Source organism: Gadus chalcogrammus, chromosome 2 (assembly GCF_026213295.1).
Source record: "Gadus chalcogrammus isolate NIFS_2021 chromosome 2, NIFS_Gcha_1.0, whole genome shotgun sequence".
Taxonomy (NCBI): domain Eukaryota; kingdom Metazoa; phylum Chordata; class Actinopteri; order Gadiformes; family Gadidae; genus Gadus; species Gadus chalcogrammus.
The window spans coordinates 13,748,322-13,769,335 of NC_079413.1; the positions used below are offsets into that span (position 1 = coordinate 13,748,322).

At 42.9% G+C, this 21,014-nt stretch overlaps 2 protein-coding genes across 7 annotated transcripts; one reads left to right on the plus strand and one right to left on the minus strand.

Moving 5' to 3' along the window:
• The first annotated feature begins 523 nt into the window (after positions 1-523).
• Positions 524-5,572, plus strand: ube2m (ubiquitin conjugating enzyme E2 M). Its single transcript, XM_056607017.1, has 6 exons — positions 524-902; positions 2,682-2,776; positions 3,506-3,544; positions 3,790-3,893; positions 4,087-4,150; positions 5,010-5,572. The coding sequence occupies exons 1-6, from the start codon at positions 788-790 to the stop codon at positions 5,148-5,150; spliced, it is 558 nt and encodes a 185-aa protein (XP_056462992.1). The 5' UTR covers positions 524-787; the 3' UTR covers positions 5,151-5,572.
• Positions 5,573-7,481: 1,909 nt separating this feature from the next.
• LOC130375090 (zinc-binding protein A33-like) lies at positions 7,482-20,053 on the minus strand. Of its 6 annotated transcripts, XM_056582083.1 has the most exons (14): positions 16,811-16,873; positions 15,941-15,974; positions 15,529-15,682; positions 14,504-14,944; positions 14,027-14,131; positions 13,495-13,590; positions 12,622-12,855; positions 11,695-11,872; positions 11,462-11,551; positions 11,294-11,320; positions 10,270-10,296; positions 9,770-9,945; positions 8,512-8,667; positions 7,483-8,323 (listed from the first exon to the last, which is right to left on the minus strand). In XM_056582083.1, exons 3-14 carry the CDS (start codon positions 15,649-15,651, stop codon positions 8,132-8,134), a joined length of 1,845 nt encoding a protein of 614 aa, XP_056438058.1. In that variant the 5' UTR covers positions 15,652-15,682; positions 15,941-15,974; positions 16,811-16,873; the 3' UTR covers positions 7,483-8,131. The 6 variants fall into 6 exon arrangements, with proteins under 6 accessions (XP_056438055.1, XP_056438060.1, XP_056438058.1 ...); XM_056582080.1 differs by lacking the exons at positions 15,941-15,974; positions 16,811-16,873 and adding an exon at positions 16,277-16,324 and having other exon boundaries at positions 7,482-8,323; XM_056582085.1 differs by lacking the exon at positions 16,811-16,873 and having other exon boundaries at positions 7,482-8,323; positions 15,941-15,980.
• Positions 20,054-21,014: the final 961 nt, after the last annotated feature.

Sequence of the window (21,014 nt, forward strand, 5' to 3'; positions counted from 1 at the left end):
GTTTAGTTGTGATGCACTGCATGTTTTGTTTACCCATATATGAGCCTACTCTTATGAGTGTCAGTGAGCGCGCGCGTGCTTGTGTGTGTGTGTTTCATATATTTATCATGTCTGATCATATAATTATCCTGGTCATCTTTAGCATTTTGCTTTTGATTTTATTTACACATTTTTAACGAATTTACTGTCTGAATGTCAATTTGGAAAGCAATATAACTAGTGCCTAGCAGTAGACATGGAACTATTGACAAAATGTGTCATTTGCATGTGTCATTACAAAAAATGTTAATGACACATGCAATATTTTGTAGGTCATGTTCATTGGCATTCATTCATCAAATATATTCGGCAAGGTTCCACAAAACAAATACTTGTAACAGTTTGGAAGTTGATAACTTTAAATCCCAATTACAATCACAAAGCGGACAGTAAAACGTTTTTTTTTTATTTTACCGCGAATGTGTGCAACCAATAACCCTAGCATAATAAAACTGGTTTTGGCAAATCATCTGTCGTATCGAAGGGTTTTGACATCACTCCTCGCTCTGCTCACTCTCCCCAGCAGCAGCGCCTGTCCTCCTAGCCCTTTCGCGCTAGCCGGGCTAAGCTAGCCACATAGCTACTACAGCAGTATTCCCTTGTAATTAGTTTGAGACGCACCGGCTCCAACAACATTACGGTGCACTACAGTGATTTGGCTCCCCCAAAGATTAACGGCATAAACCCAGTGTGTGTGTGTGTGTTTACGGGACATAAATATAGATACTACAATAGCAAATAATTGAAGATGATTAAGCTCTTTACCCTGAAGCAGCAGAAGAAAGACGAAGAATCTGCTGGAGGAAACAGAACAGGAGCCGGGGGTAAAAAAGCAAGTGCGGCCCAGCTTCGGATACAGAAAGGTAGGCTTGTTGCCGCTGCAGCTAGTTGGCTAGTCAGCTGTACTGGCCTATCTGGTACCATTTTTATCTCACAAAAAGAGTTACAGTATTGCCCCAACCTATACCAGGTTTCTATAAGCAGAAACACACTGTGGATATGGATACATACGCTATAAGACACTATTGTTACATGAGATTGGCGCTAGCTGAAATGCTAGCATTAGCTTGAAATGCTACTAGCCAACGGTGGCAAGCTATATTGGAAAACAATACGTAAACCTTGAAATCAACCTTTTTTTAGAAGCTTTTCAAAGTGATGCAGCATAGGGCATACATCTGCCAACTCATACACCGTCAATGATAGTCCTTTGAGTCGTTGTCAAAGGAGATAAACCAATATTTTTGCTGTAACTTAACCGCGAACTATTTATTTTTAATTGGGCATATTCAAAATGTCAAGGCTGTAAGAACAAAGCCTATTTATAAGCTATACAGCGAATGTTATATTCAACTTCTTGATATGTTATCTACGTATACAGACCGTCTGTTCAAATTGTATTAAAAACAAAACGTATCTCAATATTCGACTGACGTATGCTACGGTTTTCCACTAAATCATAATTCGGGGATACTTTTTATTTTATACTTGTTAGACTTCAAAACGATTCGATTGAAAGATAACAAGATCAAAATAAACTGTATTACCCCCATATCTCTCGGAAACAGTAATAACTAACCCTAATTGTATCCTTGTTTCCCGGCGGTTCTTTATTGCTTTATTTTCTTAATCTTCCTTGTATAGGGACCTATGTCATATCTAACAGTTTTCTTATAATGGTAGGAAAGACTCGTTTTCATATCGGAGAACTTGAGATGGGATGTACTGGGTTACACATGTGCCAATCAAGCGATCAAATGAAGCTGAATGCTATTACTTTGATGTCCTCCACTCATATGATTGACAACACATAAGCCCACAACCAATGTAGAAAATTTTCATGCAGCTGTGATCAGTTGTAGAACAATTATACTTTGTTTTTGTCATATGTGAGCTGACACGATAATATAAGTTCTCATAGCTAAACACATTTGTTGACGCATTTGCTGCTCTTAATAAGCAAGATAGATTGCACAGAATTGTATTTGTAAATTGCCAATGTCCCAGTAGTCACTAATGAAGGTTGGACCCTTTAGGCGGATCCCATTAAACTCCAAAAGCATTTAGTTTCCAAAACCTCTGATTTCACAATCAGCACAATCCTTGAATAAAATTTAGCAAACAACTGGACCAGACTACCGCATTTTCACATTTTGGAAAGTGTAAGTTCAACTTCCCATCTTACGTTCTGAATGGCCAGCCATTCTTATCGAGTTATGGATTCATTTGACCCTTAATACACTCAGAAACCTGAATAGTTCCTAAAATCACTTATAACCTCACCAAATTTGAAGGACTTTTACAACCAAGAAGATCACTCTTTAAACCTTTCTAGTGTATATAAAGCAGTGATTAGATAACTGTACATAAACAGTTAACAGCTTCATAATAACCTGAAGGTATCAACTGTCCTCTTTCTCACTTAAGAGAATACTTCCTGTTCTGAGGGGACTGAGTTTTTCAACTTAAGGTGGTCAAAATGGACAGTTAGAACAAAGCCCCAGGATGTAGTAAGTTAATTTCACTAGGTAGCAGCCTACCTCTCTGGGTGGCTGATCCTTGGACTGACCTGAGTTACTTTATTTATTTTCCTGTCTCATTTGATTTTGTGTGGTATTTGCTGCTCTTGCTTGCTCTCTCAGACATCAATGAGCTGAACCTGCCAAAGACGTGTGAGATCAACTTCCCTGACGACGATGACCTTCTCAACTTCAGACTCATCATCTCACCAGATGAGGTGAGATGATGTACTTATAGTTTTTTTTTTTGTCATATGTGAGCTGATACGATAATATAAGTTCTCATAGCTAAACACATTTGTAAATAATGTCTGTTTGTTTGTTTGTGTATATGGGAAAGGAAGGGTCTGTTTGTTTGGCTTGTTCCCAAGTTCTCATTAGGCTAATGGATTGTTTGCTAACAGTCTGCCGTACTTGTTTGAGGATGGTTCTAGTTCCTGCCATTCTTGACCACCTCACTGGTGCTAGTTAGTCTCATTCAATGTCTTGATTATAACCCCATTATATATCTAAATGTCATATGGAAATACCGTTGAATGAAAAACCCTCCTGATAAAAACAAAATAAAACTACCTTGGCAAAAGACTTAAGTGTGGTTTGAAAGCCCCGCTCCCTCGCTGTGTAGTTTGCACTTCCTCAAAGTTGGAAACACTGTAGCTTCATTCAGCTGTATCAACGCCTAATGTTTGACCTGGCTCGGACAAGTAAGTGTACAGGAATAGGTCACAGACTTGTCTACGTAGCCAGGAGTTGACAAAGACTCCATTAAATCAGCTTGAGGTTTTGTAAGGAAATCAATAGACTGAGGTAAATGGTGAAGCAATAGATTTCATGCAACATGGAAATGTTCTGATGCTTAATGCACACCGTGATGACCCTTCACCCTTTACAAGAAGTTAATTACAATGTCAATGTCCCCTCATCATGTTGTTTTCATTTTGTGTCAGGGCTTCTACAAAGGCGGCAAGTTTGTGTTCAGCTTTAAGGTAGGTCGCACTTTTTTTTTGAAGAATCAATCATCATAATTAAGTGATTCTTTTTCATCTGTTTCTCTCTTTCTGCCACTCCTTCATCAAGTTAATACTTTTTCATGATTTCCTCCCCTTTTTTAGAATGAGAACAAGATAATACATTTTAATAACCATTAATATGCTAGAATGTCATTATAATGTATGCGATTATGATCCTAATTCTTGCAATGTCATTTGTGCATGTGTTTGTGCATTCTCAGGTAGGACAGGGTTATCCCCATGACCCGCCCAAGGTGAAATGTGAGACCATGGTGTACCACCCCAACATTGACCTGGAAGGAAACGTCTGCCTAAATATCTTAAGGTATGTGTCATACACTCTGCCGTCAGTCTCGGCCTATAGGATCTGACACTAGGTTCCATAGCACTGCACTGAGGCAATGCTATGCCATCCATAGCCACAGCTAATGGGCAAAGTCTTGCGTTGTGCCCGGGCATGTCTCTGGTTTTGGAATTTAGTTGGCTAATTTGTTGTTTTTTGTCTTTTTCATTTCCAGAGAGGACTGGAAGCCAGTGTTGACAATAAATTCCATTATCTATGGCTTACAGTATCTGTTTCTAGTGAGTAGTGCATTCATTAATATTTTTCTGTGTCTCAGGGCAATAGACAGCCCAACGACTGCCCTGCACACAAATTACTCAACATTTTTGGTGGGCCTGTACCAGTGCTCGTCCTTTCTTCTCATATCCCACCCTCTTCTCCTTTCCTAATCTCCTTAATCTTTCACTTCACTCTCTCCTCCATGCTACTCTGTTCCTCCTGTTCCTTCCTTTAACACGTCTCCAAATCGTCTCCACCTGTTGACCGGTTCTCTGAGATCTGCTCCTCCCGCCTCCCCGCCTCCCAACCCCCCCCCCATAACCCCCTTCCAATCCTTGTATCCTGTTCCTCTCTCCTTTTCTATATCTCTGTTCCTCTCCCTCTCCCATATCTCTGTTCCTCTCCCTCTCCCATATATCCTGTTCCTCTCCCCCTCCCATATCTCTGTTCCTCTCTCCTTTCTATATCTCTGTTCCTCTCCCTCCAATATTTATTTTCCTCGGCCCCTCCCATATCTCTGTTCCTCTCCCCCTAACATATCACCGTTCCTCCCCCCTCACATATCACCGTTCCTCCCCCCTCACATATCACCGTTCCTCCCCCCTCACATATCACTGTTCCTCTCCCCCTAACATATCACCGTTCCTCTCCCCTTCACATATCACCGTTCCTCTCCCCTTCACATATCGCCGTTCCTCTCCCCCTCACATATCACCGTTCCTCTCCCCCTCACATATCATGGTTCCTCTCCCCCTCACATATCATGGTTCCTCTCCCCCTCACATATCATGGTTCCTCTCCCCCTCACATATCATGGTTCCTCTCCCCTTCACATATCTCTGTTCCTATCCTTAATCCACTCTTTCCTTTGGCTTCCAGGAACCCAACCCAGAAGACCCACTGAACAAGGAGGCAGCGGAGGTGCTTCAGACCAACCGGCGGCTCTTTGAGCAGAATGTGCAGCGCTCGCTGCGGGGGGGCTACGTGGGGGCAACCTACTTCGAGAGGTGTCTGAAATAGCTCGTCGACAACCATCAACTCCAACCCACCCCCAAATCACCCCAACTCTCCTCGACTGGGCCCCCATCCTCCCTTCCCAAGCCCAACCAGTCGATGCCACCCACCCGTCCCTTTTACTTTTCTGCCCTGCTCGGCAAACAGCGGTGAGCAGAAGCTAGCACGCCACAAAGACGTTTTTCAGTTTTTGATTATTATTATTTTTCAAAGGAGGTTGAAGAAGAAAAACCACCAATGCCCGCCCCACCCAGCCCAGCCCTCTTCTGTACTTACTAGACGCATTCTACTGTTTACACCCTTCTGTTTGGGCCACCACGCACACACATGCATACCCTGACAGAGACACACACACTCTCATACATACACACACACACACACACACAAACACACACGTATCTGACTCCATCGCTTGCAGGGTAAATGTTCTGGGGGGGGGGGGGTAGCTGGGTGGGGGTCTGGGGTGGGAGCTGGAGGGGGGGGGATGTGGTAACGTGGTCGGTGAAGGTGGAGGTGGCCTGAGTGAGTTCATCATTTGCTTACGGCTCTCACACTGATTATGATGATGATGCCCACATTGTTGTTCTTTTTTTGTGGATTAGAGACTCACTCACTGACTGACTGACTTTAGGAAGACAGACAGACGATGCAAGACAGACAAACCGGCAGACAGGTCGCTCCCGTTCTCCTTAATACTCACTGGTATGGTCAGAGGTATTCAGTGAGCACGAACCAATGGGAGGAGGCAAAACTTAATTCACTCTGTACACACACACACACACACACACACACACACACACACACACACACACACACACACACACACACACACACCCCAATAACAGCCAATTGAGATCTGCACTTGCTGCTACACACTCAACATGATCACATGTGCAAAATAAATGCTTTTACACACACAGGCTGCAGGCTCAAAGGGGGAGGATGACAGACAGGCAAGAGCAGTAATGTCATAATAACAGGAGTTCTGTGGGAATGGAGACATATTTGTTTCACTGTTGTTTTCTTTTGGGTGTGGGTGGGACAACGGCAGTTTACCGTGGAGTTTGGGATTATATGAGTAAGGATGGGGTGGGTGTGGTCATGAAACGGGGAGGGGCTTAAAATGTTACAATACTAATGTGTATATTGAAACCCCAGCTGTTCACGTTGACTGCAATATGAATTATGTTAAATAAAATATGTACTTGAATGATTATACATATTGTAACATCCATGTAGGCACTACCGGACACAGCCCTAGAACACAGTGATAAGACACCTGTATTTATTTTGGTAGTTATGTGTCATGTGTTTAAATAATACCACGTTGGCAGATAACATTGAAAGGACATAATGAAAGTTCACAGTAAACTAGATGAAAGTGCACCGCAACCTAGTTGAATAACTCTTATAAAAGAGGATTTTAATCAACCATACTTGAAGGGAATTGGGTAAAATTGTGCCTTTTCCTGTTCTGGCGCCTATTTTAAGCTCAAGTCAAACCTGTGCATGTTGTATCAGTAGTACTGCTGCCGTAATACCTGTAGTGTCTCCATGGAAATACTCGAAAGTGCTGAGTCTCTGATCATCCTCCGCTAAGGGCATGGTTTTGCCAACTTGCCAGGGTCTATAGTGACGCTCATGTTACAAATATCCCTTGCTGGTTCACGTAAAGAGCTTTTGCCAAATGCATTTGCGTAGAAAATAGTGTGAAACCAATAATATAGCACCAAGTCGGCCACAATGGATGTGTATATGTATTACCATATCATACACATTCAACATGAGAATGGATAATTAAGGATTTATGCATTGGAAGCATTAAAATCCAATTGTTTGTGACTACCTGAACCAAGGAAAGAAACCTGTTTTGTTTATTGTTTTGCTGTGGCTGAAACCATTTGAGGCAACATTGATACAGCAGGACACTTGGCTTAAAGTCAATCTCTAGTTTCAGTAGCAGGTATTAACCATGTCATGACACACCGATGGACCACATTACCCAGAACACAGTATAAATGTGCCATTGTCTAAAACAAAAACAAATTCTTAGATGGTAATCATTCTAAAATACTGATGTAGTTTGGTGTCGGACTCAATGGCACTCACACTTTTTTATTCACACCATTTCAGTGTGTTGGATTTTATTGCTTCAAAGTCCATTTCTTTGTTGGATTTTGGAGACAGACATGATTTCTCAATGTTTAGTGTTTTGCACCTCAGAACAAGTTAATGAATGTCATCCTTTCAAGTCCAAATATTAAGGGTGTTCTTTTGACCACAATGCACCTTGATTTGTTTTGTGGTCATTATACTATTAACAAAGTCAAATAAGAGGACATCAAAGCATCCCTGAAGCTCATACCAAGAAAAACAAACACTTGGGTCAGTTTAGAACAACTTTATAACGCATAACCACATTGTTTTTAAGCAGCCAGTAAATCATTGGAAAAGTTGGGACATAAATTGAGAAAGGACCCATTCCTCTTAACTTTTGATGGCCGGAAGGTAGCAGTCTACTTACGAACAATATATTGGAACAAAAACAGCAAAGACAGAAAAACAGGAACTTGCCACAGGAAGCAGACTGTTTCACAATAAGACAATCCACAATTGCTTTGACAATATCAATAGTAATGTTATTTTTCCTCATTTTATATTTATCTATAGCAATATAATATATATAGTAATGTGTGGCTATGACGGCCCAGTTTCATTATGAACAACTGCTCAACCCTTTAATGTAGTCTCAATATCAAAACACAAGCCTTACTTCTCCCTGTCTGTCCTAAACCCTTATTTGATTTAAGCCTCATCCTCGGTAAATAATGGCCTTTCAAATCCTGCCCCTAAATCCCGAAATAAATAAACAAACAACCTTCAAACTTGTCTTTATTGTTTTATTCACTGAAGGACATATCAAAGCCGCTTGGTCAGCCAACCTTAAAAGAAGAAATATAACCCCCCGCAACAACTTGGCCCTTATTTCATTGGACGGTTAAGAGCACCAGAGGGACTTCCTTATCGCCCGTGCCTAGCAACGGGTACATCCTTTCGGTGAACTCTGACCCCCTGAAGGTGTAGAGTTCCGAGCCCGTCTTGGTATTGTAGAAGGACACCTGGCCCTCCTCCAAACTCAGGAACACTCCCACCTTGCGTAACTTGGACGATATTTTCACCTGTGGGACCGATGTTTAACAAGGTTGATCAAGAGGAACACAGAATACAGGCAGCATTTTCTCTTCCATACCATAAATTAATGTTATTATTACCATCTGTTTTGGACAAACAGATGGGGAGAGACAATCATAAGTACAATGTTAACAAATTACAGTACACCTTACATCAATTCAGTTGTGCAACTGACCTTCGTGAGTGGAGGAGTTGTGAGGGCACGGAGTTGACTTCCGCTCCACCAAAGGGCGTAGTAGCCACTGGAGGGACTCATGTCAAACAGGCCCTTCCTCTGGGCCGACTCGGAAACAACCCCCAGTTTCCAGTCCTTACCGTCCCTAACGCTCACCTGGGGCGAGAGGACAGGAATGGGTCACACAGTTAGGGAGAAGAGAATCTCCCATCCAGCAGTCTTTCCACGCTGTAGCAGAAATACTTGGGGGAGATGGCACAGAGCCTTGACCGGAACACCGAAACTGAAAGGAGCGGAGTTACACCTCGTTTCATTTCAAGGAGATAAACGATATAATAAGCCTTTCTACAGTGGCCATGGGTTGATTACTAGTGCTGGCTGAGTTTGTGATCACTGTTAATAGCCAATTATGCGTTTGCAGATCCCTGCCTCTAGCAATATGGTTGGTCCGAACAAAAAATGACAGTGATAGGCCTGCTAATTTTCTGCTATCAGACTTTAGATATTAATCCAAAATCTGATTCATGAGACTAGGGAGAGAGGGGTTTGGAACCGCATGCCCATGGAGATTAAAGCGCAGACCCATTCCCCACCTTCAACAAAAATGCCTGCATGAGATATAAAAATATAGCCCACTGGGAAATTTGTTTAAGTACCTCCCTTTGCACATGTCGATTCATTGATAGTATTTTACTTTCAATACGAACCACTAGATATTATTATTGACCGTTTGCCAAATTACACCATCATGTTTCCCATGAACATCAGTCTGGCCTCGGCTGGGCAGTGTCATTTATTTCCTAAATGTGGATACAGCAGCAGTTATTGGTTTTCATGCCGCACTTGCTGCAAGACACATCCCTGACTGTTTAGGTTGGGGCATTTGGAGTGATGTTGGGTAATGTTTAGCCAACCTGAGTCAGAGTAGGGGCGGGTCTTCAGGCAATTAAGGTAGGAAAAAAAATAACAGGGGGATCCTGGTTCGTCATGAACTGATTCTCCCCCCAATTGCACTTGGACAATAGAGCGGATGCAGAGTACTACCATTAACTATTTAGTCATTAACACTTTCAGCCAAACTGCAACTAGTAAAGCAAGTACCTTCGGTTAGCAGTCATACGTCCTTACCAATGTTTTATCTTTACCCCAAAAAACTAAGCAAACAAGCAGTGCCTGGACCTTCAACAACAATAACCATCATCAGTTAGTCTGGTACCCCTGGCTCCAAGCCTGACCTCTGACCTCTGGGCCCTTTTACCTCCCAGTAGTGGCGTCCAGTGTCGTAGCCCTCCTTGGCGAGAATGCAGGACCAGATGTCAAAGCGTTGCTGGCTGTTCCTATAGAACTGTAGCTTCTCCCCCCTCTTCACCTGCTTCCGGTCTTCAGAGAGCACTAGGAAGGGGTACGCCGTCACTGGGTTCAGCGTCACATCCTCTGTAGACAGGAAGTCAACATTGATATTCATAAGTCTGCCCAATAAACATTTGCTTTATGTGTTTGGGTGTTCATTGTTGCAAGCCAGTCATTTCGGCTGGGTAAGGTTTGAGAAGAGAGAGAATAACATGGAGCATAGGACCACAGGCGGGATCCAAGCTGGGCCCCTACAAGGCGCTTAATGCACACTTGTGGGTGGGGCCACCCAGCCACTTGGTAGGCCCAATTCTAATATAAACAACTGTTAAAAGTGAAAACTATAAACAGTTTTGACAGTACATTTTTAAGAATACGACTTGGTGGATAACCAACGGCAATACTCACCCATGTAGGGTAGGATCTTTTTGAGGCCTGAAACAGAACAACATAATGCTGTGGTCAACAGCTCATATACCACTATTAATCTAAGGCATCTAAAACATATCACGTTACAGACCAGTGGCAGCAGATCAATAGAAGGCAGTGGGCGCCACCCCTCCATGAAGTATTCACACAAATAAATCTGCCGACTATGAATCGACCATTACAAATAAATAATATTTTGTTGAAATAAATCAACAAAAATACATAGCGTTTATCCTCATTTAAGTGTGTGATAGACCGTTCTTGCCACTGCCAGTAACCATTTAAATCCGTCTGAATGTAAATTCTTTGGGACAGGATTCTTATTTGTCTTTGAGAGAAAGCCCTGCTTCACGGCAGGGGCGCCGGTAACCATGAAGTCTATGTGAGCTGGCAATCTTTTTGCCGTCTTTCAAGCAGAGACAGCTTTTCATTGGCGTTTTTAGTTCGCACCTCTGTGCGCCTAGAACAATGGCATTGTTTTTCCCATTATTTATAGATAGAGATAGATAGCCACCCCCCTTCCCAGTGGAGGAATTGGGACTCCCCAAGCAATGTTATACTTAAAAGGATGTAAGTTACACATTAATCTATTCTCTCAGCCTATTGCATAAAAACAAAATGAAGCAACTGTCCAAGATTTTCTAACAGCATATTAAATAGACCATGAGACTTGCAAAAAATGGACGCTATCGCACAATGATCAAGGTTTGCCTAAATATCAGAATAACACCAATAAAGTAAAAAGCCATAAAGTAGGCCTGTATATGCAGTGCAAGCTTGCCAAAGCCATGCAAGTCAGGATGTAGACTATGAAATCTGAATGATTTTTGGGGTTATGGCCATCCCCAAAATACACCAGAATGCAGGAAATCTACCAAATTCAAAATTTTGTTGGGGAGGCCCCCAGAACCTGCGCCTCATCCACAAATTGAATCACCAGCCACCACTGACTATTTGTGAAAACGCAAAAGTAATGCCTTTAAAGATACAGACTGACACACACCTGCTCCGGCCTTAATCTTCTTCACATCTGGAAGAGAAAGAGTTGAAGTGAGATATTTTCCAAACAAATGACCTCATTAGAACTAGCCCTTGCCACAATGTAGTAAGTTAAGTTGGTAAAACTGTCGTTTGCTGTTAATTGAAATAGTTTGGTGGCGGTCTAGCTTACCTTTCAGAGACCACTGGCTGGCCCGCAGACTGGAGTTGCTTCCTCTATAGCTAGACATTCCGTCGCTCATATCCCTCTCCCCGGAGGAGACTGGAAGCAGGGACACACACACAAAGAGACGTGAATGCTTCATAGCGAGGTGAACGCCAGAGGTCCACAGCATTGACGTTAAAAAGCCAAGAAAGTGCCTAAAAAGCAAAACCGATAAATTCATTAATGATTGAGTGCATTACTGGATCCCAAAGAGCCTCTGGAGCGGGTGTTCCCCGTGCGGATCTCGTCCATCCTCTCCCTCACGTCCGTCAGGGCGCTCTTGATGTCCATCAGGTTGAAGTGCAGCGACAGCTTGGACTCCGCCTCGGCCTGTGGGTCCGAGGCCGCGGCCAGAGGAGCCATGGTCTGGTCGAAATTCTGCACCACACGCACACGCACACACACAGGAAAAGTTATTGTACAAATATCGTCCGGGTTCGATGGATCTGAGCCAGATTGTGCTTTGCATACAGTGTTTAGCAAATTAAACAACACTAGGAGATTATAGCAGTGGCCATGCAAGATAACCGCTGGACAACCCCTTGGAAAATAAACACCCATGAAATGTAAGCGGTAGCAAGGCAAGGCACGGTTTCTATAAAGCAGTCATCAACACAAGCATTTATAGCGCTTTAGATGGACATGGATTCCATTTTAAAGACTTTCAAAGAAAAATTTAAAAATAGGTGGTAAAAGATCGTCATGGTGTGTAAGTCCATCAGATCCTTATTGCTGTGTACAGCAGGGGGCGATTGTTAACCATATTGAGTGGGGCTGAACCTCCACTGTTTCTAATCCCTCCATGGTGACCTGCTGGAGGGACCTCCTATAACATATTGGATACAATTGTGTCGCTTTTCAAACAGGCCAATAATAATGTGTATCGCGGCTGATAGTGCCACGTAAAAAAAGTGGCACAATGGCGTAGCATTGTATACATACATCATCAGTACATATTTTATTTTTTGGAAAAAAAATAAGTTTGGGCTCAAGTCATTTCACGGGACACCGCTGTAGTCACTCTGCAAACCCACGGTTGAAGATCCCCATGCAGACGATATAGCCCCCCCCCCCCCTCAAGGTAAACCTTTTCTAGATGGACCTGGTGTGGGGTGTGGGTTTTCTACCTGCAGGAATCTAATGTGGTCTTGGCTGGTGGCCTGGGTGTCCATCAGGGCCCTCCTCTCCACCAGCTGGCCTAGCTCCGCCTCCAAGCGGCTCACCAGCCCCTCCCCGTGGGTCACCACGGCGTCCCTCTTGGTCTGCATCCTGCCCAGCAGGAGTGCCCGGATGCTCTCCATGGACTCGGACAGCTCAGAGAGGAGCTGCTCCACCTCTGCCTGTTCTCCGTTGGCGTAGTTCTGCGATTGACAAGCGGCCATTCATAAGGACTCAAGCTCACACAGGCTAGAAACAATGGATGCCCGATAGCTTGCATGTAAGACGCCATGGCTGGTATCATGATAGCGGGGCAAGATCGTCTAGTCTAGGCAAGGCAAGGCAAGGCAACTTTATTTATATAGCACTTTTCGTACACAAGGCAGACTCAAAGTGCTTCACAAAGTGGTTAGGGAGTTTTACTCACAAGCCGGAAGGTAGTAGATTCTAAGAATAAATAATCCACCATGACAATGAGATATTCAGTCTTTTAAAGACATATTTAGCCTGACATAGCTAGACCAATTCGCCAAGTGCATTAGTCTACAACCTCAGTTAGCTTTCTGATTACCAAGAGGCATAATCAAGCCAACCAAAAGGCCCCTGGATCGACCTGCACCCGATCAGAGCAACGAAATGGTGACATATAATCGCCAACCATCTCAACGGTGTTCCCATACGGGCCGTCCTCTACCCGGTCAAAGTCTGCGGGAAATGTGTCTGAGAAGGAGGGGGGCTAGACTCATATGCCAGAGCAAATCAAATACGCGCTTGCAGATTCTTCTAGTTACCAGTCCAATACATATTGTCTACTGAAGGTAAGGAAGGAGAGTGCGCCCTACCGTGACGACATGGAGCTGCTGTTTCAGCCCCATAAGACGAAGATTCTTCCCCTCAATGCGGTTCACTATCTCCAACTCGGACCTGGATAACAGTTTCTAGATAAAGAGGTAGATGGACAGGCGGACGGATGAATGGAGAGAACCATAGTCTGGCAAGTGTTATCTGCCATTTCACACCATCAATTGACTACTGCAGCAATACTATAAACAAAATAAGATACAACAACAACAAGACAATAATAAGAGCATTAAAAATACTAAAGATTAATCTAAAACACTATAAATGATTGTAAATAATTGAAATTGGTATACATTGAAAATAGTAATTCTTCATCCATCTTCATAAACATTCTTGACAATATATGGCACTATACATTGTTGGCCTTTATGCATGCATAAGTGTCAAAGTGACTAAGGTATCCATTACATGCAACAATGTTTAAACTATAAATTATGAAATATTACGCCTTTATACACCCTATTCTCCTTCACATTCACTTGCATTCTTTTATTTTCTCGCTCCCTCTCCCACCTGTTTGTGAAGTCTCTCCGTCTGAACGGAGACCGTCTGGTGAGTGCGATGCTCCCCCAAGACACAGATCCCACAAACACAGCTCTGGCACGTCCTACAGTACACCTGATGTTACAAGGTCAAAAAAAGGGGATTTAATTAAGTCGACATTGTAGGGAAACAAAAAAGCACCAACATATAAAGGAAATTTGCTTTGCGATCCATTTCATTCAAATTAATTTCAGTGGGTTTCTACTTTTGAAAAACAACCATAAATTGCACTAGAAACACGTGGAGTGGGGTTGTGATTGTGTGTAGTGTCTTGTACGTAGGTCACGTCAGTAGTTTAACATTTTGCGATGGCTTTGCCCCACCCAATGATGAACACAGAGCTTCAATCGCATTCAGAACCAGAACCCAGGCGCTTTGCATCATCGGGATTGATCTTTTCTGCCGAGTAACCTCTCGCGGGGCACCGTTGTCTCTGTCCGTCCTCACCTCCAGCAGGTGCTTGTGTTCGGCGCAAGTGCGTCCACGCAGCGCCTCCTGGGGGTCCAGCAGGCTGTGGGAGGCGTAGAACGCAGACGTCAGATGCGGCTGCACGTGCTCATCGCAGTAGGCCGCCGTGCACACGAGGCACGAGCTCACGGCCGCCCGCTTCACCCCGGTGCAAATGTCACAATTGACCAGCGCGCCCGGGTCCGGTGGCGCAAACGGGTTAGTGGCAGCGTAGGCGCACGTCCCCGCTTGCTCTTCATGTCCGCCGGCGGCCGTGGGCAGCCCCTTCTGTAGCGGCGTTCCGTAACGGGAGTGCTTGTATTTATCCGCGATGAGGGCAAACACTCTGTTGATGTTGAGGAGGGGCCGCTCATCAAACTGTCTTTTGCAGAGTGGACAGCTGCACACGCGACTGGAGGCCCAGTACCCCCCGATGCAGGCCTGGGGAAGGAGAGAGGGAGCCATGTGACGTGGCAGGATTACAACATCGGGGAGCTGACCACATCACCTAACCACAGCCCATTGCTACTGAATGGTGTCTAATGGCACACTAGAAGTGTGGGTTTAAGTAATTGACCTCACTGTTAAACAACAATTATTCATAAAATAAAATTATTGTTCCTTATGACAATCGCAAAGAACTGCCGACACCCTCATTTGAAGTTATAAATGATTCTAGCCTAGATCCTTTGCCTCCAGAGCAGTAGCAACGGTCAGTCTTCTGTTGAGTGTCCATCAAATATCATTGCACATATTTGATTCTCATGCTAAGGCGGGAATATGAAAAACAGAAACTAGTTACAGAACTACTGCCAGCTCCCAACATCTCACTAGAAGCAGTAATAATTTAATTTCATACTCTTTAGCAACTTAGCAAACACTTTATTCAAGAGAAAGGCATGGAGACCTAACCCACTGCTTTGGCTGAGAGTCAAACACCCTCACCCACAACATCTGACTTCCCCTCTGCAGCCACTTCACGTCGATGAGTGGTCTTCATCCACCGGGAGCAGCGGTAGGCCTACCTGGCAGAAGTTATGTCCGCAGGGTGTGGAGACGGGGTCGGTGAACACATCCAGGCAAATGGAGCAGGTCAACTCTTGCTCCGAGAAAATGTCCAGGCTTGGATCTGTTGGTGCCTCTGCCATCTGAGCTGCTGCCTTGAACTATAGAGATAATCTAAAAACAACAAAAAACATTTGAGGAATAAATATAGGATAACGAAATATAGAATAACTTTTATCAAGTTATTTTTGGAAAATGACTTACAATGACTGACATTAACTTTAGGGCCATACGGTTTGAACAAATTATGAGTAGTGAAATAGTGTTGTTATTTCCATACATTATACCACCAGCATTGTGCATATTATGTGCCCAAATAGTATTTTTGACATTTACTAACATTAAACTATTATCAGGTTATTGGCCATTTACCGGTATGGCCTACTTGGATATAGTCAACTGCCAACTGAAACAACAAAGGTTAAAAAGGCTGTTACACTAGAAGTATTAAATCATTTGATTAAGGTTCTAATTAATTAGATTCAATTAAGATGGTATGCAATATCATACTCATCATATTCCAGTGTTTTCCCTGAAATAAAACAAAAGAAAGACATAACCATTCCTAATACTACAACCATCTTAGCTCGAAATATAAATCCAAAGAGTTTTGCTGTGATCATTTAATTCAAGTTGCTTCCTTTTTCCTAAAAATAAAAAAAATATTTACGGTTATGAATTGTTAGGCCTATTATAAAAAATACTTACTGGAAACGCCTGAAACTCAGGCGTGGCAACATTCCACCTGGAATTTTACTGCAACATGCAAACGAATGGAGCACATAAGGACTATTAAAACCGGCTACTCAGCGTGACACAGCACCATTGTAGGCCCACGACCAAAAAAAAAAAAAAGCTAAAGGTTGAGTTTCTTTTCTACCATTGATTTTGATGCTATCAATGGGCTACCTGAAATACCAAAAAGCCTACGATGAGAGAGTGAACCAAAGTTTGTAAAGTTAATGTCGGTTCTAAACTTGAGTGGCACACATGCTGTGTATTCCATCAATTTGCAAATGGTACATTTAAAGGCAGACATGATTATTTTAATTTGTTAAATAGCATCTTACTAGTGTGTGTGTTTTCTTCTTTTTTTTTTACTACAACCAGCACGTTGTGTGGTTAGTGTGTTTCAAACAAAGTCCAATCAAACTATTCCAATTTATCACTGCGCTAGGATTGGGTGCCACAGTTATACGCCTCACTTGTTTATGTCGGTTTTTTGCAAAAATAACTCCTTACTATTTGGATTGGGTCGTCCGTTCCGTTGTAAACATGTCGACTGTGCATGGCCAAACCCAGCTGCGCCCAATTAGCCATGGAGTTGGATAAGTTGGAGCGATTGTGTAGTACGGGCGTGCGCGTGCGCGCGCGCGCGAGAGAGAGAGAGAGAGAGAGAGAGAGAGAGAGAGAGAGAGAGAGAGAGAGAGAGAGTGTGTGTGTCTGTCTGTCAGCATCCGCCGGGTTGGACAGTGTGCTCCTTTGTGTATGTGTTCAATGTACATCTGTCTGGTCGAATTTGCGGTAGATTGATGGTTATATAATGTCACACCACGATCGGTTATATTTGCAGGCACTCATTTGCAAATGCACTGATTGCTGTCCGATAGGCTGTTTGCCCATAGCTAGCATTATGCCTTCTGTTTCTAGATCTTCTGACTAAGTTTACCGGTACTTATGACATACCTAATCGCTTTCACTAGATATAAAGAAAACGTTGACTTTCACTCGGTGCTATTCACTGACAGTAAAAAATAAATAAAAGTGTCTGTATGCACTGTAAAAGTTATTGTATGCACTGCTGTTCGTTGACTAACTCCAGCGCTAGTTGCTGGTTGCTAAATGATAGCAACTTTCCACTCATTCTCCTCTGACCATTCATTTAATTGGCTTAGACCGCCATCAGTTCTTCTCAGCAATTCCTCATTCGCCCTCTCACGTCTGACAGGTTCAAAATTACACTGCTGTGGGCCATCATACATGTTATTTGTGGTTCTTGCCACTTCTCACGCCATAGTTCTAGTACTAGGCTGAGGCTACTTCAACCACGTCTCCCCAACGTGACGTCATGTAATTGGATAATGCCCTGCTCAGTAGCACCTTAAACTACAGTCCCCATCAAGGCTCATCTGCTCACTGACTTACATTATCCTCCACCGATTAACCCTATAGTCTGAGGGGATCAAGTAAAGGACAAGAAAGAAAGTTTTGAAGGAGCAGGTCCTTCTCCACACACACTCTGCCACCTATAGTAAGTCTGTTATCATCTTTTCACACTTTGATAGCATGGACAACAAAAGCGTCATCTGGTTCGTCTGAAGCAATTTATCTCGAAAAGCAGAAGTCTGGGATTTTCTAGTTGATTTACGGGACCCATATTTCGTCTGTACTAGACTGTTCCACCTGCCCTATGACATACTTCTTTACACATGCTGCTCCATCAGAGACCACATTGTTGCTGGAGGAAATAAATACTGCGCCTGTGCATTCCGGTGTTGTGTCGAGATGTGTTTCCCCGTCGAGATGTGTTTCCCCTAGTCCCAGATAATGACTGTCAGGATGCGTTCCCCCTGTTCTAAATGGTCAAATTGAATGATATCAGCCTGAAAATCACAGCACCTATCTGTTGTGGGGAAATAAGTCAGCAGTATGAATTTGAAAGATGTGTGAGCCTCCTTTCCTATGGAACAGAGGGGGAACAGTATCTGACAGTAATATTCCAAGCTGTCAGGATGCGTTCCCCCTGTTCTAAATGGTCAAATTGAATGATATCAGCCTGAAAATCACAGCACTTATCTCTTGTGGGGAAATAAGTCAGCAGTATGAATTTGAAAGATGTGTGAGCCTCCTTTCCTATGGAACAGAGGGCCTTTTCGGGTAATTTCGGACGGGGGCGGGGACTAGGGGAAACACATCTCGACGGGGAAACAGATCTCGAAACAACACCTGTTGACTTGTGACCAGCTTGTTGTTTAGAGGCTCTTTTGGAAGTGTTGAGGTTATGGATTAGTGCAATGAGCCCTGATGGGTGATGAGAAACCTATACATCTTGCGAGGCTAAATTGAGGATGGACAGTAAGAAAGGAACAGTATGGGACCCCACAGAACCGTATGGAATAGGGGAGGACACAAAAGCATTTGACTGTTTTTATTGAACAGTATCGAACGGTATTATGTAAAAAAGTAAGAAACAGCATCAAACCATATTGGACACTGGCAATGCAGCATCCTTTAGCACAGTGAAGAACAGTGTAGGGCCTATACAACAGTAATTAAATGTGTGGGACCCTATCATTAAAGAACAGCATGAAACAGTATAGAAACAAATCTAAAAGTAAATAACCGTATGGAGCAGAGAGGTACCCTCTACAACTGTAGATAACTAGTAGAGTAGTAGTAGAGTACATAACAATAACGTCTGTTGTAATCTTTTGTAAAGTGTTGCTGAAAGGTATACATTGGCAAACTATTTTGAGGGATGAACCCCTAAGCATGGCATTAACAGGAGGGTAGGGGTTTGATTCCTAATAGGGTTGGCACCCATGCTAATAAATGTATGCACTGAAGTATTGTAAGACGTATTACAATAAAAGTGCCTACTAAGAGGCGTGTAGGCTGTAGGCCGACTAAGAGAACAACAGCTGACGTGGTTTACCAGGATATGAAAAGTGTGTGATTGTGTAATGCTTGCTACCAAAACAAGTGATAATTTAGCAACAATGTCATTGATAAGAACAGGTTCTGGAGATGTATACATCGTCTCCCAGAGTCAGGCTTATGGACAGCTTACATGAGTCAGAGACTAATGGAGATGTAGCAACTCCCTCTCTGTGCATCTCAACTTCAAGTCAAACATCTGTCCTTCCAGAGCCAAAGTACAATATTTCTTCACCTACATAAATGACCACTGACTCATCTTTGGTTTTGTTCATCCTATAGGCTTAACAATGGGACCATCACAATCTATAGATTTGGCAATTTTATCTCCACCTCATGATCAGATGTTGAGTCTGGGCTTGTGTTTCGCCATGTGCTCTCCAACTCAGGAGGTTTGCATGGCTTTTTGCTTGGTTTTTTGGCTTCCAAGACAGGATGGCAATGTATGTGTATTTTATATTATACAAGGTATAGCTACTTGCCACAGAATTTGATTTATAAAAAACATGAGACTTTTCAATGCAGTACAATACAAGGAGGTTCTACGGCAACATATAGATGACATTTCTAATTGGAATTGAATGTTATGAAATATAATTTTACAGAACACTACATACTGATTTATTAATTTTGTTATATTATTAGTTTGCATGTGTTTAGCTACTTTTATTGTCTTCTAAATATTGTCAAACTTGAATGAAATCCATAAAGATAAGAATTTGTATTTACCTTATGTGTTAAATGTCTCTCCTCTGAGTGTATCGTAATAGTTGTTTTCCTCAAGCCACCCTGAAACAGTCTTACCGCACGGGTCTTAAGACTGAGTGTTGCTTGTTTATGCGTGTGTTCATGAGTTCCCATCCCACAGTAGAGGGTGTGTCAAATCAGGGAGCAGACTAGCATTGGCTGACTGCTTGTATAAGGTAAATAGATAAAAAGTTGTCAGGCAAGTTTGAATCAAGGCGCAGCGTTGAGAGATTGAGAAGTCACACTATGTTGTTTCCTCAGGAATCCTATTGATATAGAATAGCTTGCTCTAGATAAATTCCTGTGGCTTTTTAATGCACGTGTTTCAGGCACTGCACTCATTCATATTTTTTTAAAACAATAACCATTTGGTATACAACTGTTCCTAAAGGCAATTTGGTTTTTATGCCCGATGACTTGACATGATGGACATGCTTTCCATTCTTACGGCAAACCAACAGGAAAGGGAACATTCCTAGGGCAGGTGTGTGTGTGTGTGTGAGTGAGAGAGGGATAGGAAGCACTGTGTCAAATAGATTTAGTTTGACTGTTAGCCCCCCCCTCTCTGTCACCTTACAACACACCAGTGCAAATACCATCTCCTATGCTGTGAGTGATTCAAAATGCCTTACACAAGATCTGCTGAACATTTAACTTGGCACACTAGGTATCAACCCTTAAAAACTCTTGGTTTGATCATTGGTTTTATTATACAAATTTAGATATGGATGGGTGGGTTTGCTTGACCCGCTAGGGCGCTAACCATTTAGGCAGAACTCCTTGGAGCGACCCAGGTTTGCACTCTGGTCCTATGCTTCATTTCATTCCCTCTCTGCTTCAACCCACTACCCTTTCCTACTCTAAAAAGGCACAAAAAGCCCACACATATAGAAGACAAAGACATTGGGTCATTGGGTAGTGTAATGTATAAAGAGTCTACTCCTAGCCGCAAGGTTCTCGGTTTGAACCCCCAATGTCTCAGGACGACTGAGAATCTTTGAGCAAGATGCCTCATCCCCTACATGCATCTTACACAAATTTC